Below are 26,289 nucleotides of genomic sequence, written 5' to 3'. Positions count from 1 at the left end.
AGATATCGGACGGATTGACTTTGTTGCTTTTCTGAAAGAGGACTTTGCCCCGCCAGGACAGAGACTCTGACCAAGGACGTTTAAAGGTTTCGGCTGCCAAGATCGACCAACAACGGGTGTGAGTTGCCCTGCCCCTAAAGCCTCGCTCAGTGAGATCAGTGACACAGGTTAGGAATTAGAAAGAGGATAGGGTATGGTTAATTTTATAATTAGAGATTATTCTTGTTACAATTGTATAATTCCTTCGACTAAATCTGCTTGTCATTTACCCCTGCTAAAGCTTGCTTAATAAAATATATAATAAAAATACTGATAGAGGTTGTGGACATTGAATTCAATTAAGACACCGATTGTTGAGAGTTCTTCTGGTTTAAGTAAAATCTACATGCATGATTCTAGAAATTTGGTGGCTTCGTACTTTCCTTTGGTGAGTAAAAATAATGGCCCTGGGACTTATATCTAAGTCACTAAATCCAATCTAGCTGATAACAAGTGCACGTTATTTTCAGGAGGAAGCTACCGTTAACAGGAGTGGTTGTTGAAACTATGCGGCAGTGAGGGCTACTCTGCCGACTGTTTCTCAACTGGAAAGGGCCGTAACTTCTGGATCTGAAGGTAGTTAGAGCTAGACGAGTTTTCTCCGCCGCCAGTTTAAACAGAATCTCTCTAGTAAACCTATGATAGGGTAAGACCCAGGTTTCAGGGACTTTCCGGACCTGTTAGACAGAGAACTGGTCAGTAGTCAGTCGGTGGTGAAGTTAGGGCGTGGCTGGCTATTGCAGAATAACGAACACGCTGAACTCGGGGACTAGTGACGTGACACAAAAAAGTTTGAGATTGTTCAACTTTTCCAGGGAGTGGAAAAATTGGAAAATCCGTCCATCCGCCCACCTGCCCGCTCCCTGTGTGTTGAGCCGTTACTAAAGAAATGAGAGGGGAGGCGTAGTTTGATGCACCACAGTGAAACTTTGTCATTCTCTTGGTTGAAAGAGAGAGAGAGATGTGACAAAAACAAACAAGGGATTATTATTAAATTAAAATGGGCTCCTTTTATTGAGCCCATTTTAATTTATCGTGTGAATAAGTGAATTATTGTTTATCATGACAGGACCTCTAACACACCCCCATGACATCACAGTCGCTGGCCTTTGAATTTGCTGTGGATATCAGTCTGAACAGTCCTTTTCTTCTTTGCCCTAAAGGACGTGGAATCCATGATTTCCAAAAATGTGGACACTATTCCACTTTGCATCAGTCCATCTCAGATGAGCTTAAACCCAGAGACGCCTTTGGTGTTTCTGGGTGTTATTGTTAAAGGGTTTTCACTTTGTATGGTAGAGTTTGAACTTGCACTTGTAGATGTAGCATCGAACATACATTACCACATATCTGTTGCATTATGTAACAGATATATGGTAATATCTGTTACAGAATGATGTTGGTTTTTACTGCGTTGCCGCCTGAGAGACTGAATGTCTGTGACATTATTTGATCTGGTGTCTGTGTGTGTTTATGCAGTCCAGAAAAAGCCCTGAAGGACTCTCTGCAGCCGTATGAGGCAGCATACCTCTCCAAGTCCCTGTCCCGTCTGTTTGATCCCATCAACCTGGTGTTCCCCATAGGGGGGCGCAACCCACCCTCCAATGATGAGCTGGAAAGCATCATAAAAACCATCAGCAGGTGAGTTCACTACATGCCAGCTGACTGTCTTACAGCACACATGTACTTGAAGTTTCAATGTGTCAGAGGTGTGAAAAAAATCAAACTTTATTTTTTATTTTAAATATAATAGAAAGAAGGACATTCTGAATTAACTGATAGCTTAAATTTCTCACACAGATTAAAGAGTTTTTTTCTAAAATGCAAAAATAAATGTAGGATAAATTTACTGATCTTTGTATTCCACTAGGTGTTCCATGTAACTTTTCAGTGCCTTCAGATGGCTTTTGTTGTAAATCGACATATGAAAAAAGTGAATTTATTTTTGTTACAAAAACACAAATATCCAAAAGAATCAGAATCTCAGAGAGAGGAAGACCCCTGTTAGAAGGTGATTCTGTTTCATAAAGGTGACTTTTCTTCCAGCAGGTCCAGTAAAAGTCTTGATTGAATAAATGTGTTGTAACCTTTGTCACCACTATTAAAGTCAGTATGTGGCAGAGCTAAAAATAAAAGTGCTTTTAATTTTCCTAACTTTCCTGAGCTTTTGGCACTGTTAACATTTACTGTTTCTTTTCTATCATCTATGGGCTCATTCTTAGTTGAAAATTCAGGCATACACTCCTGATCAAAATCTTAAGATCAGTCAAAAAATTGCAAGAATTTGCATTTTGCACTATTGGATCTTAAGAAGGTTCTAAGTAGAGCTTCACAATGTTAAAAGAAGAAATCAGTGCAAGAGACAAGAGCTTTTGAGCAGGGAATTAATTGAAAACTGCATTTACACTCAAACATGATTTTTTCAGCTGATCAAAAGTTTAAGACCAAAGCTCAAAAAACCCGAAACCCCCCCAAAACAGAAATCAAAGTGTCAAAAAAAGGACTCAGTAATGAGTAGCTCCACCATTGTTGTTGATGACTTCAAACAATCGTTTAGGCATGATTGATGCCAGTGTTTCCAGGAGGCCTCAAGATGGCTTCACGCTTCACCCTTCTCAACAGGCGAGGGCGCACTTTCTCTGTCTATAATCACATATTTCAATGACTTGAAACCATTCCTCCCTCCCTGGCACCTCCAGGCCCGGAGTTAGATGCTGCAGCTTTAAGCAGAGCTTCGGTGTGAGAGTCACTACCAGGTGGAGCAGAAGCGAAGCTCCGTCTGTCAGATATTACTACCTGTAGCGTAGCAGCGGTTCAACAGGAGAGCAGAACCAGCGTCTTACATCGCAGCTCGAAGACTTAAATAACTTTCCAGGTTATTTGTTTAGCTTTCTGACCGTCATGCTAATCCGAGTGAGTGTTTGTAGCTGTGCGCTGCTTTACCTGCTGTCTGATCCTCCGTATGTCTTTTTTACTGCAGTGAGCCTCGATGTAGCCAAACTCCGTCAAGTATGGCATTGTTTTTATGCCATATTAGATTCGTCGTGTTGATGCATTTTGACCTGCTTCAATTTTCCGCCGCAACACGCAAACTTCCCCATTCACTCAGTCCGTTATAGTTCCACATCGCTTAGGATTTGTTGCTGCGCGTTGAGCAGAGTGAAGGAAAGAGGAGACCAGCTGCACAGGCAGGCTGGGAAATGAGAAGCAGGTGATCGGTTTGTGATCGGCAACAAGAGACCGTGATCGGCGATCACCGATCATACACTTTTTCACGGAAATCGGCCGATTACGATCGGTGGCCGATCGATCGGCACACCTCTAGTCTTGACAGTGTAAAGACTCTACAGAAAATGACATGGAATCCAGATTTTTGCACAGCTTTTGGCTTTTAAAGACTTTGGTCTTAAACTTTTGATCAGGTGAAAAAATCATGTTTGAGTGTAAATGCAGTTTTCAATTAATTCCCTGCTCAAAAGCTCTTGTCTCTTGCACTGATTTCTTCTTTTAACATTGTGAAGCTCTACTTAGAACCTTCTTAATATCCAATAGTGCAAAATGCAAATTCTTACAATTTTTTGACTGATCTTAAGATTTTGATCAGAAGTGTATTTGTGTCACTTATTTTGTTTGTGGGTAAAATAGCAGCACTTCCTTCTCTTGAATGTAAATGTCAAGGATAATATTGATGCCAGAGATCAATATTATGAGTTCATACAAAATGTTGGGCTCTTTCCATAGAAAATATGTTTTCAGAAAAATTATACATACGAGTCATTTATTAAAAGCTTCTATATTTCTGCATTACTAAGCTGCATTTGACTGAGACTGTTTTATTTCCAGTGAGCTGAATGTGGCATCAGTGGATCCAAACCTCTCTCTTGCTGTGGCCAAGAATGCTGCAAAAACCATCCAGCTCTTCTGTGTAAAGTCTGAGCAACTGGTATGTACAGCAGCCTGTTGTACCTCCAACACAGTCCAGTGTCTTATACCTTATGTCCACTCATGTATGTGAGAAATTGTTAGCTCTAAGCTTTTATATCTTAGCATGTCAGAAATAAGCACTAGTTTTTCAAGCTTATTGCAGCTTCTGATAAGGTGACATTTGCTGTGAGCCAACAAAAATTAGGCCAAAGTGCAGAGGCATTGAGTCTGGGAAACAAAATTATGAAACTTAAACATTACATAATGTCTACTGCTTAATGCTAATAAAATAATCTTGATGAGCTGGCTATTGAAAAATGTGAGCACTTTGTCACATCTTTCATTTTCACCAATAGCCTCTCTTGACAAAGAATATAAACATGGCAAAAAAACTGACACTTCAAAGGTTACAAACCCAAAACATTTGTGCAGTTCCCACAGAAGGAAACTGTAGAAAAAAGAGAAATGTTTTGCCATATTATATTGCAGAATGTCTGAATATATCAGTACCAACACCACCTACTGAAATTAAAGTTATATCATGATACTTTGTGGTCTTTAGTGTGACAACAATAAAGGTGACAGTAGAAAAAGTTTTTAGAATGTATTTGCAGTTTAGTTTTCTTTGGTTACTGCAGGTACGAACCCCACCAACACAAATTCTGCTCTTTGACAAGATCAATCCAAATAATTATCACAGTGAGATAATGAATGAATTATATGCTAAATTTCTATCACAAACCTCATACCTCATGTTAAGCACGGTAGCAGAGGGGTAGTAATGTGGGCTTGTTTTGCAACCTCAGGACCTGGGCATCCTCTAGTCCTTAAGTTCACCATGAAATTCTCTGCATACTGAAAGTCTGTAAAGTCAAAATAAGACTGTCTCTCTGTGAACATTTAGGTTACTACCATAACTAAAAATACAGCAGATTAGGAAAACGTCATTCGTCATAATATTTCAGACTAGACCTGAAAATATCCTTGTGGAAATGAAGGTCTGGAAACATTGGTGAACTGAAATGAGTAAAGAATTCCTTCACAACAGTGAGACTCTTAGCATGGTCTTTTTTTGGTAGTAACTTAATGATTACTACAACCAAATTACCTGTAGTAGGTTTTCACTCTATCTTTTTTTTAGTTTCTGACAACTAAAAAAATGGTTCTTTTGGGATATTTTATTTCTGCAATGGTACAGGTTGGACTTGTTGTCCAATTGCTAGAGCATAGGGAGACATTTGGGGAATTATTTCTAACATTTGCTGATTATGTCATCTGTCTGTTAAATTTAACTTTACACTCTGTCACTTATTGAACCCTTTGTGTCCTTCCTGTCCACAGCTCTGTACTCAAGGAGATGCCAGTCAGGTGATTGGACCATTGACAGAGGGGCAAAGAAGGAATGTTACTGTGGTCAACACTCTGTACCGCCTACAACAGGCTGTTGCTAAGGTAACAGAGGAGAATTTCCAGTTAACTTACTGAATTATACCAACTGTTTGTAGTGTGGTAGTTCTGACATGCTGTTTCAGTTGATGTGGCGTACAACAGCTGTAAGCTACTTTTACTGTAGTGTTGGAGATGCCTGTAAGGTTGGTGAAAATGAATGCTGAAATCTTAGACAAGGCTGCATAAAAACATAATTCTATTTCTAGAATTATGCTAATGCATCACATTAGCTCTGTTACTTTCATTGAGATTTTTTCTTTAATCAAACTTTCATTTCTGCCTCTTGGGGAATTTTTTTCTGTTTTTTTGGACAAGCAGTTCTTCTTGTTTTTGGATGATGTGCAGAAGGACAGTATTTTGCCCTTTTGATGCGTAACCATAGCAACAGGGTGGTTACAACAGGGAGCAGCTGATTAATATTGCAAAAGCTGAAATAATACCACAACTGAAGCCAGAAATCCCAGAGGCGTCATGGATGCAAAGCAGGAGCAATAAGGGTAGAGACAAGGAAGAAGTTCAAACCATCTCTACCATCAGTTGTAATGTCTAGTTCAAACTTTTACTTTTTGAAATTTCCTTGCAGTTGCTCTGCACTTTCATAGAGATTTTTTTGTTGTCTTTTTCTTTTTTCAAACTTTCATTTCTGCCTTTCTGGCAGAAACATAGCTTTTTTTATGCAGTTTTTTGGATATGTGACTTTTTCCTAATCTCACATCAATACCATCACCTGCATCTTTCAGTGACTTCCTGCAACACATCTACAAAAACTGCAGTATATCCAAAACTCATTCATCACCCCAGTTCTTAAAAATCTCCACTGGCTCCCGATTCAACACCTGAGTGTTGAATCGGAATATTGGTGGAATATTTGGAATATTGGTGGAATATTTTGTATTGGATTAGTCCAATACAAAATATTATAAACACTCAATAAGCTTGCTGCCTGATTTGATTTGATTTGACTGATTTATTCCAGACATGTCACAACCACAGTGTGGAACATATCCACATTAACTCTAGAATGAATGTGTGCATCTATGCATACACACACACACACACACACACAATTGAAACAAAAACCTTATAAAATGCGTTTATATCAATACATCTATTTGAATGGAATGCACACAAGAATAAATCTGTAAAGCAAGTATGGAGACATGTCTCCACATCTATTCATACTTAGGTGTACGTACAACTGTGGAAAAAAATAAGAGACCACTTTAAATGATCAGTTTCTCTGATTTTACTTTTTATAGGTACCGTATTTTCCGCACTATAAGGCGCACCAGATTATAAGGCGCACCTTCAATGAATGGCCTATTTTAGGACTTTTTTCATACATTAGGCGCACCGCATTATAAGGCGCATAGAATAGACGCTTCATACTCTATTATTACACATCCACATTAATAAAGAAATGGTCCCCGAGTACTTTATATAGTAGGCTGGCCCAGCCGTTGTTTCACTCACGGTGTTGGTGTTGCGATATTATGCCCAACTGCTTTCTGGGTAACACAGACCAACCGACACGCTGCCGCTGCAGTCTCTGTCTCTCTTCCCCTGCCCCTCCCCCCCTTTAAATGTATTATCAAACTTTATTAACAAATCAGTGTTCTGACAACTATCCCAGCATGCACCGCGCACTACTTCTTCTACGGGGGAAAAAGAAGTTGGCGGCTGCTTACCGTAGTGGACCAACTACGTAAGCAGCCTACTGCATGTCTGTGTAAACATGACGTCTTTCATTTTGATCTGAGTTAATTAGCGTAGCATTTCTGCCGGATTTTCACAACATATCAGCCACGACAATGGACAGGGGAACCAACAAGTTCATGTCATCTTTTTTGGACGACATCAAGGTGTTTGAGCCACTGGATGCCTCCAACATTGTGCGCGTCACAGCTAAAAGCTACCGATAGATGAGGAAAACAGCAGATCCTCACACCCTCAGCATAAATATAGCTGTGGACAAAATCACTGATGCCTATTGTTCTTGCAAGGCTGGGTAAGTCGGCATTCATGGTTTTGATGGTCCACAATGTACATTAGCATATGTTTACTACTGTAGCTTGTGTTTGTGAGACGGTCACGCACGTGGTAGCTGCACTGTGACCTAAAATGGGCATTAGCCAATGAAACGCGGCCCCTGTGGTAAGGTCCGTTGCTGGACCTGTTGTGGCTCAATATTGGTCCATATATAAGGCGCACCGGATTATAAGGCGCACTGTCGGCTTTTGAGGAAATTGAAGGTTTTTAGGTGCGTCTTATAGTGCGGAAAATACGGTATATGTCTGAATGAAATGATCATTGTTCTGTCAGTAGTTTCATGAACTACTGACAGAAATTTCTAAGTAAGAATTTAGTATTTATTTATTTTAGTATTTATTTGCAGAAAAATTATAAATGGTCAAAACAACAAAAAAGATGCAGTGCTTTCAGATCTGAAATAATGCAAAGAAAACAAGTTTATGTTCATTTAGAAACAATAATACTAATGTTTTAACTCAGGAAGAGTTCAGAAACTCTATTTGGTGGGATAACTATGAGGTTTTCAATGGAGTTCAGTGCAGTGGTCTCTAATTTCTTTTCCAGAGCTGTATGTATGTGTGTATGTAGACACATATGTTAGTCGCGCAGCATGCTGGGTTTATTATTTTTTCTTATTTAATTTTATAAGCGCATCAGCAACAACACCATGCTGATGCATGGCATCGCTGTGTTGATGCACATGGTGTCATATGCATTTGACATGACTGCGCCATAACAAATGCTTTCAGGCAGAGTTGCAGTGCACGGCCGTGTGTATATCATATATTTATTTTGTTCACTCTGGTAATTTAACCTCAAAATCATGTTTTTGCCTACAGGCTTTGATGAGAAGCTTTAGCAGCTTCTCGTCAAAGTGACAGTCTTCCTTGTGAACATGTGGACTATTTCTGCCCTTGCTAACAGATGTTTTTTCTAATTTCCAGATTATTTCTGCTTTGGGAGCATGTCCACCAGCTGCGGTAGATGCCCTCTTGTCTTCTTTGGAGGTATCAAATTTTCTCTCATGATTCAACTATGAATCATAGACCTGACTTGATGTGGTTTTCAATTCAGGTCAAATCAGTCTTTTCCTTTCTAAAATGTTACCTGGCACACAGCTGGAAAGGTCATTTTCTTTTTGTTTAATTCAAAATTAAACATATTTAATTAATTTCTTAATTTTGTTAAGATCTTTAAATAAAAGTAAACATTTGTTTATCTGAGGAAATCTAACAATTGGTTCAAACCAGCTTTGTTAAAGGTTTGACTGAGCTTTCATGGAAACATAGCCTGGATCTTTGCTAGTGGCCTTTATTTATCAGCTTTACTGGAAGAAGAGCATGGAGAGAAGGGATTGTAGAGTCTAGTTTCTAATTTGTGTGCCTGTTCTGCTTAGGACTAATTTTAATGAGTCAGAACAAGTCAGGCAATATCACTGCTCCATTTGTTGCTGAACTGCTGCAGCTTCGCTTGGAGATGTTAAAATACTTGAAAAGAATATTTTTATCCTTAATGTTTGTTTGCCTTAAACTTCCTGCCTGCAAGTTTATGGCAAGGAAATCAGGATTGGTCTGATTTATATACAGTTAATATGAGTGTTTTAAATGGTTTTGAAACCATTTAAAACACATCAACTGATGACATGTTTCTCTAATATACAGAGATCTAACACTGGGCTGGGGCTCAGAAGCTGTTCTTATGTCATTGTGCCTGTTTAACTGTGTTGAGAAAAGTCGAGCTCAGCCCACTTCCCCATGCTGGAGATTTTAGTTTAATAACAACAATAAATAAAGTTATCTTTAAAACTAATTACATAGGTGACATCAAGACCCAACAGTAGAGTCAGACGGTAATAAAATTAATCTGGTTGTTATTGTGTCCTGCAAACTTTGCTTTAATTCTACTCTTTTCTATTTAATCATAAAAAATCATAGTCAGGCAGAAAGAGAGTCATGGAACAGGAAGAGCAGGTTTCCTGAAGAAAGGGGAAGTTTCCAGCCTGCATGTGAATAAAAATAGTTCAGAGTGCTCATTTCAATGCATTAAAGGTTTAAAGAATAAAATCTAAACATTTTGAGTAATTGGATAAAACCCAGAGTAAAATACTTAAATGAATAATAATAACTTATGATTAAAACTATAATTAATATTGGTTTAACCAATGGTTGATGTTGGTTTGATTATAAGAATATTTACACTTATTCTTAAACTTGTGGAAGTACTTACAGATGAAACAAGTAACTGTAACTTTGGTATCAAATAATTAGAATAATGGATTATTCTTGGTTTCTTTTCAGAAATGTCTGTAATAACTCACATTATGATTATAATAAGAGTAACTAATAAGTAATGGTTATTATTATATTATAAGTGAATGTTAAATCAGAGAAACTAAAAGGTTATAAATGTGATTTTGACATTGAACTTAAAATGCTGTAAAATGTGTAACTGTAACTAAAGGTCACTGAAGATGTGTTGGAGGTTGATGGTAGGTGAAAAGTCAGGGGAAAAGAGGAACTGATGGGAGAGCAGAGGTGACCAACGCCTTAGGTCATTAGAACAGACATCATGTCTCCATGATGATGGTGATGGATATGAGATTATCGGTCCAAGCAGTCAGCCAATAAAACAGGCACAGCAACAAAGCTAGCCAATGCAAATGCACCAAAAGGGTGGATAAACCCTATATAAGGTGAGTGCAAAAGAGGAATCTTTGGTTGGATCCTTCAGGCAGCTTTGAGCCAAGATTGAGATGGACAAAGAACTCTGCAGCTGAAGAAAAGCCGGAGCCACAGAGCTGAAGACTGTTCTGCACATGGGGACCAACCCGTTAGCCCCGCAACATGTGGCTTCAAATTGCACTTCTCTCACCTCAGGGAGTTCAGGCCCTGATGAGCAGCGCAGTGCAGCCTCTGCTACAGTCTGTGAGCGACTCTATTGAGGCCATCATCATCACACTTCACCAAGAAGACTTCTCAGGGTGAGACATTTTACTTTCTTTTTGTTCCTCTGTGAAATAAGAAAGATGGGAGACGATCTCCCAGGCTGAGTGTGTTCTGGTTGGATCTTTGAAACATTCCAAGCAGAAGTTACACATAGTTTGAAGTTGTTTTGTTTTTCATGCTGTATTTCATGGAGGCCAGATACAAGTTAAAGTGTGCCTGGCCTCCACTTTTATCTAGAGGCACAAACTTCTATTTGAACCCAGTGAGGTGGTTGGGTTGAAATGAGCTTCTTCCTTATTCAGGAAATAGTTTTCCTGATTTTGTAATGGAGCTTTTACGAAATCATGTTTTGATGTTTGCTCTTAACATTAAATTTAGTCAACATCAACCATTCTTTTTGAACTTTTGTCACCAACACATAATATCAGAAGAGACGCATTGTGATCCTTTCTGAATGACACCTCAAAGAGAGACAATTAGATTAGCTGTCAGTCTGCACAACTGTTGAGATTCCAAGTTGTCCTTCTCTCAACTAAAAATGATGCAGTTTTATGTGTGTGTGTGTGTGTGTGTGCGTGTGTGTGTGTGCGCGCGTGTGTGTGTGTGTGCGCGCGTGTGTGTGTGTGTGTGTGTGTGTGTTTCCAGGCCTCTGTCCAGCCCTGATAAGCCAGACGTTCCATGCTCCCTGTACATGAAGGAGCTGCAGGGTTTCATCTCCAGAGTAATGGCCGACTACTTCAAACATTTCCAGTGTGTGGACTTCGTCTATGACAACACAGAGTCCATCGCCCAGAGAGCCATTGAGCTGTTCCTTCGCCATGCGAGCCTCCTGCGCCCACTGGGGGAAGGAGGCAAAATGAGGCTGGCTGCTGACTTTGCACAGGTAAGGATCTGCTGAAATGTGGGATTTGGACAGTTCAGAATCCAGTCCAGATTCCAAGCCCTTTGAACTGTGTTGTCTGTAATAGTGCATGCTGCATTATTACTGTGTGAATCTGTGTGTCAGATGGAGATGGCTGTAGCCCCTCTGTGCAGGAGAGTGTCTGATTTGGGGAAGCCATACAGGATGTTGCGCTCTTTCAGGTCTGTGCTCTCTTTTTGCAAATTATTTGTGTGGTTATAACCAAGAACCAAACTCAGTCATTTTAGTAATTAGTTGGTTCACATCCTGCTCTATTTTAACCATGTAGTAAATGCCAGCCATGAAACCTGTGACTGAGCTTTCATGGAAACATAGCCTGGATGTTTGCTGAGTGGTTTCAAGACATTACAAATAAAAATCCTCCCTGGGCTCCGCAGTGGCTGAGGATCTGTGGCCTCAGTCTTTGACGTGGCCATCACAAGTTTGAGTCCCCGCCCGGGAGGAAGACCTTTGCAGAGAAACCAAAAATCCTTAAAAAGAAGATCCTACCATATTTGCATTTTACATCAGCTGAGACCATTTGTTGGTCCCTTATTTGCATGCCCCCTTTTTATGAGCTGAAATGAAAAATAGCAAGAAAAAGCTTCCAGTCATGTTTTTATTTCTTCTTGTAGTACATGCACAAGAGAACATCTACTACTCTTGTAGTTGTAGACGTAGATTAGGTGCAGTCAGACCTTTCAGCTTTTCATTAAGGCTTTTCATTGATGAAAGTTTTGGACACTGTGTGTGTATGTGACATAAGAAACGTTGTGTGTACTGTGTTTCAGACCTCTACTGTTTCAGGCCAGTGAACTGATCGCCAGCAGTCCTACAGTAGGTGACCTGATCCCCTACAGCACCGTGCTTCACTTTCTCTTCACCAGAGCCCCATCTGAGCTCAGATCACCTCATCAGGTCCACACACACACACACACACACACACACACACACACACATAGTTTGGGATGATCCAGAACTTTGCTTGCCCCTCCACAGAGAGCAGAGTGGTCCATTGCACGTTATTCCCAGTGGCTGGATGATCACCCCTCTGAGAGAGACAGACTCTCCCTCATCAGGTGGGCTCCTCTCTTCTTCCACCATTCACCTTTTCAGACTCACTAGGATTGTATTTGTGGGCAGTGATGACCTCTTGTGGTCGTCATTTGACTTTAGTAGTTTGTGGAAGTACAGGAGGCACTTCAGCCCTACACTCAGAGTTCCTCCTCACTCTGTAACAGTCTGGATTTTAGAACTCTTTAAATGTTCTATTCATTCACTGCCAGGTTGCAGGTGCAGTCAGACAGTAACTCCTCTGCTCCCATCAATTATAAGACGTGTGTCCTCTCCACAGGGGGGCCCTGGAGGCCTACGTGCAGTTGGTGAGAGCTCGGCAGGGAAAAGAGTTTGCTTCCATCTATCCCATCATGCTGCAGCTGTTACAGAGGGCCACCAGTGCTGCTCAGGGGCCCAAAGCCTGAAGGAGCCAGCAGTGGTGCTGCTGTCAGAATCAGAATTTCTTAATGATTCTACATGTCATATAAATTTGCTGGATCCTGTGCAGGAACAGGCACTGATGTTTCCATGTACAACACTATGAGTTAACTTTAAGAATAAAGGAACTAATGTTTCTTCTAGCGTTTTCTTTATTAGAAGCAAATCTCTCACACACACAGGCAACAGAATGACAGATGAACTAATTTCAGATGGGCCACTTCCACTGGTTGGGTGGAGGCTCCTCCACCAGTGGCTCCCATGGTTTCCAGTCAGCCATCTTCCTGGACAGACTCAGCTCACACTCTGCCTGGAACACAGAACATGAGCCGTCACCAGAGCAACAATCTTAGTTTGCTGCTGCCTTAAAACCCACTGAATGTTCCATTGTTCCTTAGTGGACGGGCCTCCACCAAGGAGCAATGTTCCTCCTCCAACATTTCTAAGCTGCGCTTGTTCTGATTATCATCTCATGTTTTTAGTTAATTGTAAATTATTCCACTTTTGCTCCTTGGGTACTAAAAACCTTCTAAATACTCATCATACAAAATTAGAAGACTGTATCTGTTAAAGCAGTAGCAATACACTATTCTCACAATACGATATGTAATCACTATTCAATACATTTTTACAAATTTTTGAAAGATTTTAGAGGGACAGAGTGATTTTGGTGATATTTTGTGACTGTTCCATAGACTTGAATTAAAGTAATTGAACTGATGGTGTAATAAATGTTTTGTTATACATTTGCTTTGTTAATTAAATGTTAATTGTGTAGCTTAGTTATGCAGAAAAAAAAACTTTTGTCTTATTCACTTAGATAATGGAATTTATCTGTTTCATTACATTATTTAATTGTAATTTTCATTACATGTAATTTTTAATGTACATGTGGAAGTAGGATTTAATGTCCAGTCGCGGATGGAAAAATCGATACTTTGAGGAGATTTTTTGTTTAAATCGATAAATATCGTAGAATCGATATTATACAGGTCTAGTATCTGTGCATTTGGGTGCACAGACACCCAGATTCATCACTCACACATGCTGGATTTAAAAAAAACAAGTAGAGCAAACAAAACATTTCCAGAATTATAAACCAAATCAAAACATTTGGTTCATGTTTTGATAGAAACTAAGCTTTCAGAAAAGAGAACTCAGTTTCTTTGAGGATTTCACTGATCAACATGTGCTGCAGCATCATCAGATACTGGCTGGAGTTCCAGTATCCATTTTTTTCCGTTTCAACCACAAATAAGATCAAAAATGTTTTTCACATGGTCTTACTTGCTTGGTTAGGATGCTAACCTCTGGGAAGGTTAGCATCCTAACCTTCCCAGAGGAAAAGATTTGCTGTGTTGATCATTCCGATAGCTTTTCTGCTTTTTTTTTCTTTTCAAGCTTTGAGTTTCAGTCCTGCTTCTTTGACATCTTGAAACCATTATTTGGTTTGAACTTGCTCAAACCAAATAATGTTTGGTTTGAATGCTGGCTGTTCCAGCCAGTGTCTTTTGCTGTCAGTTACTCCTGTTTCCTACCTGGAAGATAACTTCTTCAATCTGTCCACCATTTATTTTCTTCTCTAGCTTCCCAACATCTGGCTCCTGTCAACAGAAAGCAAATCAAACCTTCATCTTTAAATTGAATAATTGTTGGGTGACATGGTGAACTTGGTCTGCTGACCGTTTTCACATGGTCTAAGCGCTTGTTAACTAGCTGCTCTGTGTACTTCCTGTATGCGGCGTCCTGTGGCATGGTCTGCAGTGATGCCAAGATCTTTGCGTAAAGAATTCGTAGACGCTGAGAAAGAGGAAAATCTTTGAGTGAATACCTTCAGCTGGGAAATTACAAACCGTTACCTGCTCACCTCATGAGGATTCTGGGAGACAGCGAGGCCAACGAGGCCGGTGGTCTGGAAAGGAACAGGAGAAGTTCAGGTTCTACAAACCCACAAACTCCCACTATCTCCTGCAATCAGGTAAGCTTTCACTGAGCAGCGAGTAAAAGAACAAAGAAACGCATCTAAAATCAGACTATTGGGCAAGCAGAGCCCAGGAGTTATCCAGTTCGACTATTTTCGTCTAAGTACAATAAAGGAAAGAGAAAGTGAATAGTCTAGGAACAGTGTTTCTCAACCCTGGTCCTCACCGCCCCCCTGCTCTCCATGTTTTAGATGTGCCTCTATTCCAGAACAGCTGATTCAAATGATTGCATGACCATCAAGTACTGCAGAAGCTTGTTAATCACCCAGAGATGCAATTCAGGTGTGGCAGAAGGGAAGCAACTAAAACATCCAGGACAGGGGGTCGGTGAGGACCAGGATGGAGAAACACTGACCTAGAAAGAACAGGGGAAATGCACCAATGTATTATAATTCAGAATGTTAAGTGAACTCAATTCAAACTGAAGTTTTTTAATTATTATTATTAATGTGGCCGTTAATAAAACAAACGGGACAAATATCAGTTTCCCTGATATAAAAGTTTGTGTATCAAATAGAAATGTAACCTGTCCATTTATTGTTCGATTAAAGTTATTCATAGACGCTTGATAGATCAAACTTATTCCACCTCTTCAACCCTTTTAGCACTGTCAGCGCTTTTCCACCTCCTGCATCATAGAGCTATGATGTATGATGGAGAATGAACCATAGATAGATGTTTTAATTAATATAGGTTAAGTTAACCTATCAAACTGTCTGAGTAATGCTAGCTTGAGAAGCTCCTTCTCAAGCTCACGGCTCGTTCACACAGCAGCAGCCTGGCTGCTGCCGAGTTGTCATCATACGTTGTTGCCTGATATTCTACTGGGTTTCACCCGCTGCCTTCATCCCTAACAAACTAAAAGGAACATGACCTCTACACGTACCTTCTTTAGTAACCCGGCCATCTTTCACTGCCAATACAGTAGGACTTCCGGCAACCAGTTATGACGTCAGCGTCAGTCACCACATAGACATCAATACGTATTGTTTATTATTTTTGCTGTTATCTGTTTGTTGTATTCTTTCGTTGATGTACAATGCTATTGTTTTAAAGATTACTAATAAAGACTTAAAAAAGAAAAAAAAACGTATTAATGTCTATGAGTATGAGTCAGCATATCATTTTTTTTAAATAACTATTTCAAACAAATAACATGAACATACATATGGACGTAAACTCAATGACAAATATTAAAATATAATAATAAAAACAAATAGTAAAAAATAATTACAGACATTCAGGGTGTTGCTGTTAAAGTCTAGAGCAGTGGTTCCCAAACATTTTCTGCGCCCCCCACTATGGATTACAAATGGCTGTCTGGTTGAAACGACGCATGTGACGGGGAGGGGGACATCGACTTTTTTGGGGGCAAAATGAATGTACGTAGCTGAAAATAGACACCAACATCGGTAGCCTACAAGGTACTTGTTAAGCTTAAGGTTCTGTATTGATATTAGCTAGTCATCTTTTAGCTAACATTACCTGCATCCAACAGCTTTACTCAACTCAGTCGGTTAGTTTGGAGGGAAAAACTGTGAAAAGTTCTTTGCGTTTTGCTGGTTTGCTGCCGTGATTCTAACACAAACCTACGTAGCTCCGCCCAGCAGCAGCAGGTCTCCTTCACAGGTGGAAACCCAGCGCGAGCGTCGTAGCGCTCATGTTGCGTTTAAAGGCGGCTCGGAAAAACAGCTTACAATATGTTAACAACGGATTAAACAGTTTTAACTGCTGATAAAAGTGACAGAGGACACAAATATGGGAAGTGTGGAAGCCTCTACTGTATCAAATTGACATAGGAATAACAGAGAGTTGGCCATTCTAAGGTAAACACCCAGCGCATACAGTGTTCATGTTTTTGTTTTTTTTTTCATCCAGACGGCTTCCCGCGCCCCCCCTGCAATGACACGGCGCCCCCCCCTAGGGGGCGCGCCCCACAGTTTGGGAACCTCTGGTCTTGAGAGACAAAAGTTAAAGAATATATATATATATATATATATATATATATATATATATATATATATATATATATATATATATACATTGGTAAAATAAAACTTTGTGAACTTTTTTCAGTTATAGTTTTCATAACAAAAAGTGTCAAAAATATATTTGAATACATATGAAGAAGGATATATTACAGCAACAATAAAAATAAAAAAACAAAAAACAAAACAAAAACAAAAAAACAGAGGGATCTGCTTATGAGATGAAGTTAAATATTTGAAGAGTTAAAGTTTTTACCAGTTTCTTATTATTAAAGTCAAGTTTTTCAACAGAGGCAATATACATTTTTAAGTCAGTTTCTTGAAAATTATTAAAAGAGGGGATTTTTTCACTCCATTTCAACTTGTGGACATAATATTTTGCTATGATTATAAGATTCACTACATATATTTTATCCAAAGAAAAAGTTGAATTGTTAAAGATGAGTAAAATATGTAAATTTGATAAAGCAATATTTTTTCCGATTTTTTCTGTAAGGAGTTTTTGCAAGCCCGACCAAAATAATGTAGTGTGAGAACATTCCACAAATAAATGTTCAATACTTTCGCCTTCACACTGACAAAAAGAGCAGTTGTTGCTGACATCTGGAGAGAAGCGACAAATGTTATTTTTAACTGGATAATATCTATGTAAAATCTTAAATAAAAATTCTTTGATCCTATTAGTAATTATATATTTATGAGGCAATAAAAAGATTGCACTCCACTATTTTTTGCTCAGATAATCCCATCAATGTTTACTTATGGGAGTGGAGAAAGTGAGTTCTGATAAACCCGTTTGTAAATTTCTTATTCATTATATAGTTCCTTCAATTGAAATTGAGTCATGAAGGTCTAAATTGTTTGGATGTTTGGTTTGTGCTAAACAGAGCAAACTATGAGGAACAGCTTTAATAATCATTTCAAATTCTTTTTGAGATATCTCTATGTTAGTGTTGTTCAGAAAATGCTCATAAGTCTCACCATCGCTGTCAAGTAACTGATTTATCAAATTAATATTATTGTCAACCTACTTATAAAGAAATAATTTGTTTTTATGTATTATATAAGCATTGTTCCATCAGATGCAGTAATGAGGAGAGTAGTTGTGTTTATATAGAAAACTCCAACATAGCAGAACCTGCTGATGACATTTGGCTAATTTGACTGGAAGTTTTCCAAAAAATTAGACCCCCAGTTTACTGAACAGATGATATGGGAAAATATTAAACATGGAATTTTGATTTTTTTTTAGAAATCTTTTAATCCAATTAATTTTTAACATTTGATTAAAGACAGTAAAAGTCAAAACATTTAAACCTCCTTCAGCTAAAGAGTTTGAAAGAACAGATTGTTTTATTTTATAGACTTTATTTTTCCATATAAACTTGAAGAGAATTTTATCCAGATCAGAACAGGGTGATTTACTAACATCAAGTGATGTGAAAAGATATGAGACCTTGATATTCCTTCTGCTTTGCTTAATAGTACTCTACCATAAATAGTTAAATCCCTAGCTAACCAACTGTTAAATTTCTTTTTAACAGATTCACAAACATTCACAAAATTATCCATGTCACTGTGGTCAGTGGAGATTTTAATTCCTATGTAAGTTACAGGTTTTTTTACAGGAATATTACATATTTCAGTAACAGCGGTTCCATATAAGGGAAGGATTTCACATTTTTTTAGATTGAGTTTCAACCCTGAAATGCTAGAAAATTTAGCTATAACAGACAGAGCTACAGGAATTTCATTAGAAATTTTTAAAAACACTGTTGTATCGTCAGCAAGTTGTGAAATTTTAAGTTCTTGATCAAATATTTTAATTCTCTCAAATGAGCTCTGTCTAATTAAATTGTTTAAAATTTGGCCAACAAGCAGAAAAATGTAAGGGGAGGCCGGACATTCCTGACGAACCCCTTTATTGATATTAAATCAGCTAGATGTGTCATATAGAAGTTTTGTAGAACTGTTATCTCTATAAAGTGTCTTAAAGGCTTTAATGAAAAAGTTACCAAAGTTAAAAAAGGACATTGTGTCAAAAATGAAGTTGTGACTAACTGTATCAAAGGCCTTTTGATAATCTAAAAACAGAATAATTGGGTCACCAGGGATAAGATCTTTATAATCAACTAAGTGTAACACTAATCGAATATTATCAGAAATGTTGCCTCCAGGCATGAAGCCGTTTTGAGATTCATGTTAATATCATTTAAACCATTTTTCAGTCTTTTAGCTAAAATGGAGGCCAACATTTTATAGTCATTATTTAATAGAGTGATGCCACGCCAATTATCTATTATTAAATGGTCTTTATTTGGTTTAGGGATCAAGGTGATAAGACCCTGTTTCATTGATGGGGGTAGTTCTTCATTGTGAATGGATTCATTATAAACTGCAAGAAGAAATTCTGAAGTTTTAGCCGAGAATTTCTGATAAAATTCTGACGTCAAACCATCATTTGTCAGATTTCAGGTTACTGATGCTCCATTTTATCTCCTCAGTACAGAGTATTTCATCACAATCCTCTTTTAAAGATTCATTAGCTTTGTTCACTTCTACTAAAGAGTTTAATATATCTGTGCTATTTATACAGTTATCATTTTTATAGAGATCTCTATAAAACATTTATATATATTTTGAAATTACTGAATAATCTTGTACTACAGCATTATTTATATTTAATTTGGATACTGATTTCCTTTCAAAATTTCTTTTTTCCATGTTAAAAAAGTATTTGCTATTTTTTTCTCCCTCCTCAATCCATTTTAATCTGGCCACATGCTTTTTCTTTATATATCTCATTTAACTCTTCTTGATGTTTCTGTAGTTGTGTTACAACAACTTCATCATCTAACATGTTAGTAGTAATGTCTGAAATAGATCTGATTAATTGCTCTAGCTTTTCTTTTTTTGTGCGGTTTATTCTTTTGCTAAATTGGATTGCATACCTGATAATTTCATACTTCAGTAATTCCCAATATTTTTCAAATTGGTTATTATTTTGAGTGATTGTCCAGGACTGTTTGATTAGTGTTTGAATAAATGATGTAAATTCTATGTTATTTAATAATTAATTATTACGTTTCCAGTGGTTATACACTCTTCTACTCTCCTTATTAGAAAGATTTACTTATAAAGAAATGGTTTTGTGATCAGTTAAAACTGCAGGGCAAATTTTAACCTCCATTACTTGACTCTCCATGTCCTCTGAAATAAGCCATAAGTCAATTCTAGATTGAGTTGAAAAGCTTTTGTTATTCCAGGTGTATTGTAAGTCAGTAGGATGATGATGTCTCCAAATGTCTAATAAATTTAACCGGTTAGAGAAGTTCATAAGATGGTTCTGTCCGTTTCTAAATCTAGAGGGATGCCGATCCAGTTTATTGGAAAAGACCTTATTAAAATCTCCCCCTAAAATAACCTTTGCTGATGGAAACTTAGTACCAAGAAAAAACATGGTGTCCTCCAGCTCTTTTAAGAAAATAACATTTAAAGAATCAGAATTATAACCATAAATATTGCCCAGCAAAAAGATGTAAGAGTGAAATTCAACCACTATGAAAATCCAATGACCCTTATTGTCAGATGTAACATCTAAAACTTTATCTTTGAAGTAAAGTAAATCTTTTAATATTGCTACACCCCCTGACCATGTGCTTACCAAAATCTTTGCCCCATTGATTCTTCCAAAAGGATTCATCTTCTAAGCATGAATGACATTCCTGAAGAAAAACAGTCTATTCTCGTCTCTTTGGAAAAAAGAAAAAATGCTTTACGTTTTATATCATTACGCAGACCCCTTGTATTAACAGATAAAAAAGATAGCTCCGTGCTTTCTGAAAGTTAAAGAAAAGTAATTTAAAAAAACGTCACCCATTTAAGATGACTCCTAAAATAAAATTTGAAGCCACTATCAAAATTAGCTAAGCCATTTGTAAAGTGTAGTGTTTACTGCTGAGGAAAAAATCATTATTCTCCAGAAGCGCTTCGAATTTCCTTTCCATCCACATAAACTTTACGACCCACAAAGTAAGGCTGTTCAATGACAGGCCACAGAGCAGACCTGGCATCCTTGTCTTCACTGGAAAAGTCTTCGCCGAAACGAACTTTGTTCTCTTCAGGTAGATGTTATTTTCTCCAGATGATGTCCCTCACTGAACGATAAGTAAACAGGACGATGACTGCTCTGGTCTTACTGTCGATCCGTTTCCCCACCCGATGAGCTACGTCGATTCCTTCAGCTGCTTTTGATCCAAGATCAGGTGCAATTTTGTGACAGATGGCTGAAACCTTCTCTTTCAGATCTTCATTCTCATGTCCAGGCAGTCCGTAGAGCCGTAGGCACCATCTCCGTTTGTAGCGCTCTGCATCTGCAACACGCTCCTGCAGATCTTCTATTGGCGCCTCCAATTTGGCAGTTTTATTCTTCAATATACAGTTCTCGTTTTTTAGGTCTTCAATCTCGGCATGCATGAATTCAATAGAATTTTTAATATCCTTGATGATATTAAAAACCTCGTCCGCTCTGTCGTTCACCGCTTTTAAGATGGCGTGTAGAGAGGCTTGAGCCTCATCGCCGCAGGATTTCTTGGCAGCTGGGCTGTTTTGATAGGAGAATCCGGGAATATCATAGGATCGGCATCGGAGTTCCCATCGCTCATGCATCTTGTTCTGAGGTGTGACTGGTGTCCTGGTCTTCCGCTTATTTTCTTCTTGTTTTCCCCTTTGTCGATCATCTCTTCTTTGCAAGCTGTTTTACTCAGCAGAGTAATAGCGTCCTGGTGAAAATGTTATTATTTTGTTGTTTTATAAAGTTTATGGTTTCTCGGTCACGTAAGATTTGCGGAAAGTCTGTATATTTTTGGCTTCTCTGTTCATACTAGGCGGTTCCTCATTTGGGCTTTTCTTTCACTCCGCCTGTTTTTCTCTCTTTTTCGGTCTCAACTGTTGGTTTTTTACTTTTCTCCGTCTCGCCCGGTTGTATTTCTTGCGATGAATTACTATGTTTCTTTTTATTCTTGCTTTGTCTGGGTGACCGCCGACAATTGTAGCAACAATTACTGAACAAACATCCAGCACTGCGCCCACATCAGAGTCCTGCCGTCTCCCAATGCCACGTCCAAATATTCAACTCAGAAACAACTTCTCTTGACTGCCGTCTTCCTCCACGCAAAGCGAGGTGAGACCGTTAGAGGCTAACGAATCCCAACCGCTAACGGCTCTATGATCCCGGATTTCTGAGTTGATTGTCGATCTGTTTTCTTTTTAGTGATGTTGAATATTTATCCAGCAGCGACAGTCAGATGATCTCTGATGAATTTTCTCTATCGATGAACAGAATAATCACTGCAAACACTGTAATATTCACCTCACACAGCAGATCCGTCTTTCCTCTTCTCTGCCAACCGCCGGCGAACTCCTCCATGAGGCATCTAGGCATCATGTCTGTGGTGGTGGGAGCTCGTCAGCAAATCATCTACTCTGGTCTGTGAAAGATCCTAGATGATGGTGATGCTGTGCGGGATCTCCAATAGCAGTCAGACTTGCAACTCTCTCTCTCTCTCTCATATATTTATATATCACATGGATAAATACATGAACACGGCACAGAAGGGCATCGGCATAAATAGCAGAGGAGCCAAACACCAACTCCTTGTAGACCACACAGTCGCCCGAGACTGCAAAACCCGACACGGCTGGGATTGATTACAAGAAAGCCTATGACTCAATGCCACACACCTGGATCATTGAATGCTTAGAGATGTACAACATCAATAGGACTCTAAGAGCCTTCATTGCAAACTCGATGGGGCTGTGGAAAACCACCCTTGAAGCCAACTGCAAACCACTTGCACAAGTGTCCATCAAATGTGGCATATACCAAGGAGATGCTCTGTCCCCACTGCTGTTCTGCATAGGCCGTAAGGAAGGAGGCAGAGAACTAGTGAGTGTGAGAGCCACTGTCCAGGATGAAACATCCAAGATCCATAAATACATCAAGGACAAAGCCTCAACGGACGATATGCTCAGTGAATGTCTCAGACAATGGGGAACAGAGGACGAGGTGCTGGAGGAACCATCATGGGAGGACAAGCCCCTACATGGGATGTGCCACCGACAAATAACTGAAGTGGCTGATATCAGGAAATCCTACCAATGGCTGGAGAAAGCTGGACTCAAGGACAGCACAGAGGCCCTCATCCTGGCCGCCCAGGAACAGGCCCTAAACACCAGAGCAATAGAGGCTCAGATCTACCACACCAGAGAAGACCCAAGGTGTAGGTTGTGCAAGGAGGCCTCTGAGACAGTCCAGCACATAACAGCAGGGTGCAAGATGCTGGCAGGGAAAGCATACATGGAACGACATAACCAAGTGGCGGGCATAGTGTACAGGAACATCTGTGCAGAATATGGACTGGAAGCCCCGAGGTCAAAGTGGGGAACACCCCCAAAGGTGGTGGAGAATGACCGAGCTAAGATCCTGTGGGACTTCCAGATCCAGACAGACAAGATGGTAATGGCGAACCAACCGGACATTGTGGTGGTGGATAAAGAACAGAGGAAAGCCGTTGTGGTGGATGTAGCAATACCAAGTGACCACAACATCAGGAAAAAGGAGCATGAGAAACTGGAGAAATACCAGGGCCTCAGAGAGGAACTGGAGAAGGCCTGGAAGGTGAAGACCACAGTGGTGCCTGTGGTCATAGGGGCCCTCGGGGCAGTCACCCCCAAACTGGAGCAGTGGCTCAAACAGATCCCAGGAACAACATCAGACATCTCAGTCCAGAAATGTGCAGTTCTAGGCACAGCCAAGATACTGCGCAGAACCCTCAAGCTCCCAGGCCTCTGGTAGAGGACCCGAGCTCAGAGGATGAAAGAGACCACCCGCGGAGGGTGAGAAGGGAATTTTTTTTTTTTTATATATATATATATATATATATATATATATATATATATATATATATATATATATATAAATATATAAATATATATATATATATATATATATATAAATATTGTTGTTGCACAACACCCCCCCCTTTCTCTCTCTCTACTTCCTCTTCTGAGAGGAGGGAGATGTTGCTCCCAGCTCTCCGTCTAACGGGTGAATTGAGTTTCCTAAATCTGCCGAGATTTACCCTACCCAGAACTGAAGTAAACTCTGTTTAAGCTGGGTGCGAGAAAGACTAGCCTGGTTTCTAATGACCTTCATCCAGATGTCCCACCCTTTTTCACCCTGTGAACTAGCCAGATAGAGCAGCCCAGAATCAGCTAGTTTCACAGAGCACACCTGTTAACGGTCGCTCTTTCTCTTTATTACAACTTGCACTTGTTATTGAACCAGGTAGGTTTTAGTGACTCGGGCGAGTCCCAAGGGTGTTGTTTTAGTTTTGGCTAAAAGCAACCTATAAAACATTTTCCACTTTCTCCTCCCAGAATCAAACTTCATAGCTATTTTACAACCATCAAAGAACTTTAAGGTGACTCATTAACTGAATGTCCACAACATCTTTTAGATTTTCTTGATGCTGATTATTTTATTAGTAAGGCAATTTTGCAAGGGTCAGTACAGCTTAAATCAGTAACAGAAATAATCAAATAAGTAAAATCAATAATCTAGCCTATCTTTCCCTAATGCTGACACTGTGAACTAAAAAAGAGAAATTTTGAGAGAGACGGACAGAGTTTGGTATTTTGAACCCCAGAACTGGCCTGATGATGAAGAACGTGTTGCAGCAGCAGGAGGCTCCCAGTACAGGAAGAGTACTGACTTAGAGCGGCAGATCTCGGGCCTCAGGGTGACTTCCTCATGCGCGTAGCGGCCCTCTCCTTGTCTTGCAGCTCTGTAGCTCCTTTCTCTTCGTCTCACGATCTTTCTGGTCCTTCGAGATGTAGAAGAGCTGGTCTCATGGAAGGAACATACCAGTTCTTCCTCTTTGCCTTTGTTCTTTGCCTTTGTCTTTATCTTCATCTTTGCCTTGGTCTTTGGGGTCTCGAACCCAGCTGGTGAGAGAAGTGCAATTTGAAGCCACATGTTGCGGGGCTAACGGGTTGGTCCCCATGAACAGTCTTCGGCTCTGTGGCTCCGGCTTTTCTTCAGCTGCAGAGTTCTTTGTCCATCTCGATCTTGGCTCGAAGCTGCCTGAAGGATCCAACCAAAGATTCCTCTTTTGCACTCACCTTATATAGGGTTTATCCACCCTTTTGGTGCATTTGCATTGGCTAGCTTTGTTCCTGTGCTGACTGCTTGGACCGATAATCTCATATCCATCACCATCTTTGGACATGACCTGATGTCTGTACCAGTGTCCCAGGGTTGCTCAACAGTCCTCTTGTGTCTAACCTTTTCTTAGGTACGTTTTAAGTTTAGCAATAAGGCGTTGGTCACCTCTGCTCTCCCATCAGTTCCTCTTTCTCCCTGACCTTTCACCTACCATCTACCTCTAACACAACATCAGTGACCTTTAGTTACAGTTACACATTTTACACCATTTCAAGTTCAATGTCAAAATCACATTTATAACCTTTTAGTTTCTCTGATTTAGCATTCACTTATAATATTATAATAACCATAGCTTATTAGTTACTCTTATAATCATAATGTGAGTTATTACAGACATTTCTGAAAAGAAACCAAGAATAATTCATTATTCTAATCATTTGACACCATGTTACAGTTACTTGTTTCACCTTTAAGTATAAGACTAAGTGTAAGTATTCTTATAATCAAACCAACATCAACCACCGGTTAAACCAATATTGATTATTAACTTAATTATAAATTATCATTATTAATTCAAGGATTTTACTCTGGGTTTTATCCAATTACTCAAAACGTCTAGTTTTTATTCCTTAAACCTTTCGTGCTCAAAATGAGCAGTCTGAACTATTTTTAACCACTGCAGGCTGGAAACTTCCTCTTTTTCCAGGAAACCTGCTTTTCCTGTTTCATAACTCTCCTTCTGTCTATGATTTTTTTATGATTAAATAGAAAAAAGTAGAATTAAAGCAGGACACAATAACAACACACACAACCAGATTAATTTTATTACCGTCTGACTCTACTGTTGGGTCTTGATGTCACCTGTGTGATCAGTTTTAAAGATAACTTTATTTATTGTTATTAAACTAAAATCTCCAGCATGGGGAAGTGGGCTGAGCTCGACTTTTCTCGACAATATATACATCTCCTTCTGAGAACGGGCCCATAGACTTATGTCCATTATAATGGACATTTTGTTGAAGCTTATTTTTTGTTCATACTTTGAGTTACCCTTTCTACAGTACTCTTAGAGGACATCCTGGGATTTCCAGGGATGTGTCATGTGATAGGTTTGAACTGGGAAATCCTTTTTTTTTTCCTAAATCAAAATGGCCGACCTGCCAGAAACCACATTTTATGGAAAGAGGGTAGACGAGTCAAATATTACACTTCTTTTGTTATTTTTGTCGATAATTATATTCTTGTTAATATAACCAATAATATTTTGACCAGTGAAAACAATTTAATAATTTCTGTTTAGAAATAACAG

General features: G+C 39.1%; 2 protein-coding genes across 4 annotated transcripts in view; one reads left to right on the top strand and one right to left on the bottom strand.

The window, feature by feature from the left end:
• Positions 1 to 12,920, top strand: part of cog5 (component of oligomeric golgi complex 5) — a 77,574-nt gene extending 64,654 nt beyond the window's left edge. For both annotated transcript variants that reach the window (XM_088003411.1, XM_088003410.1), the window contains exons 13-22: positions 1,519 to 1,680; positions 3,883 to 3,982; positions 5,305 to 5,415; positions 8,388 to 8,450; positions 10,320 to 10,423; positions 11,034 to 11,271; positions 11,395 to 11,471; positions 12,081 to 12,207; positions 12,289 to 12,368; positions 12,644 to 12,920. In XM_088003411.1, coding sequence (XP_087859537.1) covers positions 1,519 to 1,680; positions 3,883 to 3,982; positions 5,305 to 5,415; positions 8,388 to 8,450; positions 10,320 to 10,423; positions 11,034 to 11,271; positions 11,395 to 11,471; positions 12,081 to 12,207; positions 12,289 to 12,368; positions 12,644 to 12,770 — 1,189 coding nt within the window. In that variant the 3' untranslated portion in view covers positions 12,771 to 12,920. The remainder of the gene's footprint in view (positions 1 to 1,518; positions 1,681 to 3,882; positions 3,983 to 5,304; positions 5,416 to 8,387; positions 8,451 to 10,319; positions 10,424 to 11,033; positions 11,272 to 11,394; positions 11,472 to 12,080; positions 12,208 to 12,288; positions 12,369 to 12,643) is intronic.
• Positions 12,918 to 16,364, bottom strand: ndufa5 (NADH:ubiquinone oxidoreductase subunit A5). 2 transcript variants are annotated; one of them, XM_088003412.1, is made up of 5 exons: positions 16,251 to 16,364; positions 14,651 to 14,695; positions 14,467 to 14,583; positions 14,322 to 14,387; positions 12,918 to 13,093 (listed from the first exon to the last, which is right to left on the bottom strand). In XM_088003412.1, exons 1-5 carry the CDS (start codon positions 16,254 to 16,256, stop codon positions 12,992 to 12,994), a joined length of 336 nt encoding a protein of 111 aa, XP_087859538.1. In that variant the 5' UTR covers positions 16,257 to 16,364; the 3' UTR covers positions 12,918 to 12,991. The 2 variants fall into 2 exon arrangements, with proteins under 2 accessions (XP_087859538.1, XP_014827335.1); XM_014971849.2 differs by lacking the exon at positions 16,251 to 16,364 and adding an exon at positions 15,652 to 15,751.
• Between the last annotated feature and the right edge of the window lie 9,925 nt (positions 16,365 to 26,289).

This window comes from Poecilia mexicana, unplaced genomic scaffold (assembly GCF_051168715.1).
Source record: "Poecilia mexicana isolate PSO_F unplaced genomic scaffold, ASM5116871v1 scaffold_23, whole genome shotgun sequence".
NCBI lineage: Eukaryota > Metazoa > Chordata > Actinopteri > Cyprinodontiformes > Poeciliidae > Poecilia > Poecilia mexicana.
Note: the sequence above shows the minus strand (reverse complement) of the source record. Positions and strands in the feature narration are given on the sequence as shown.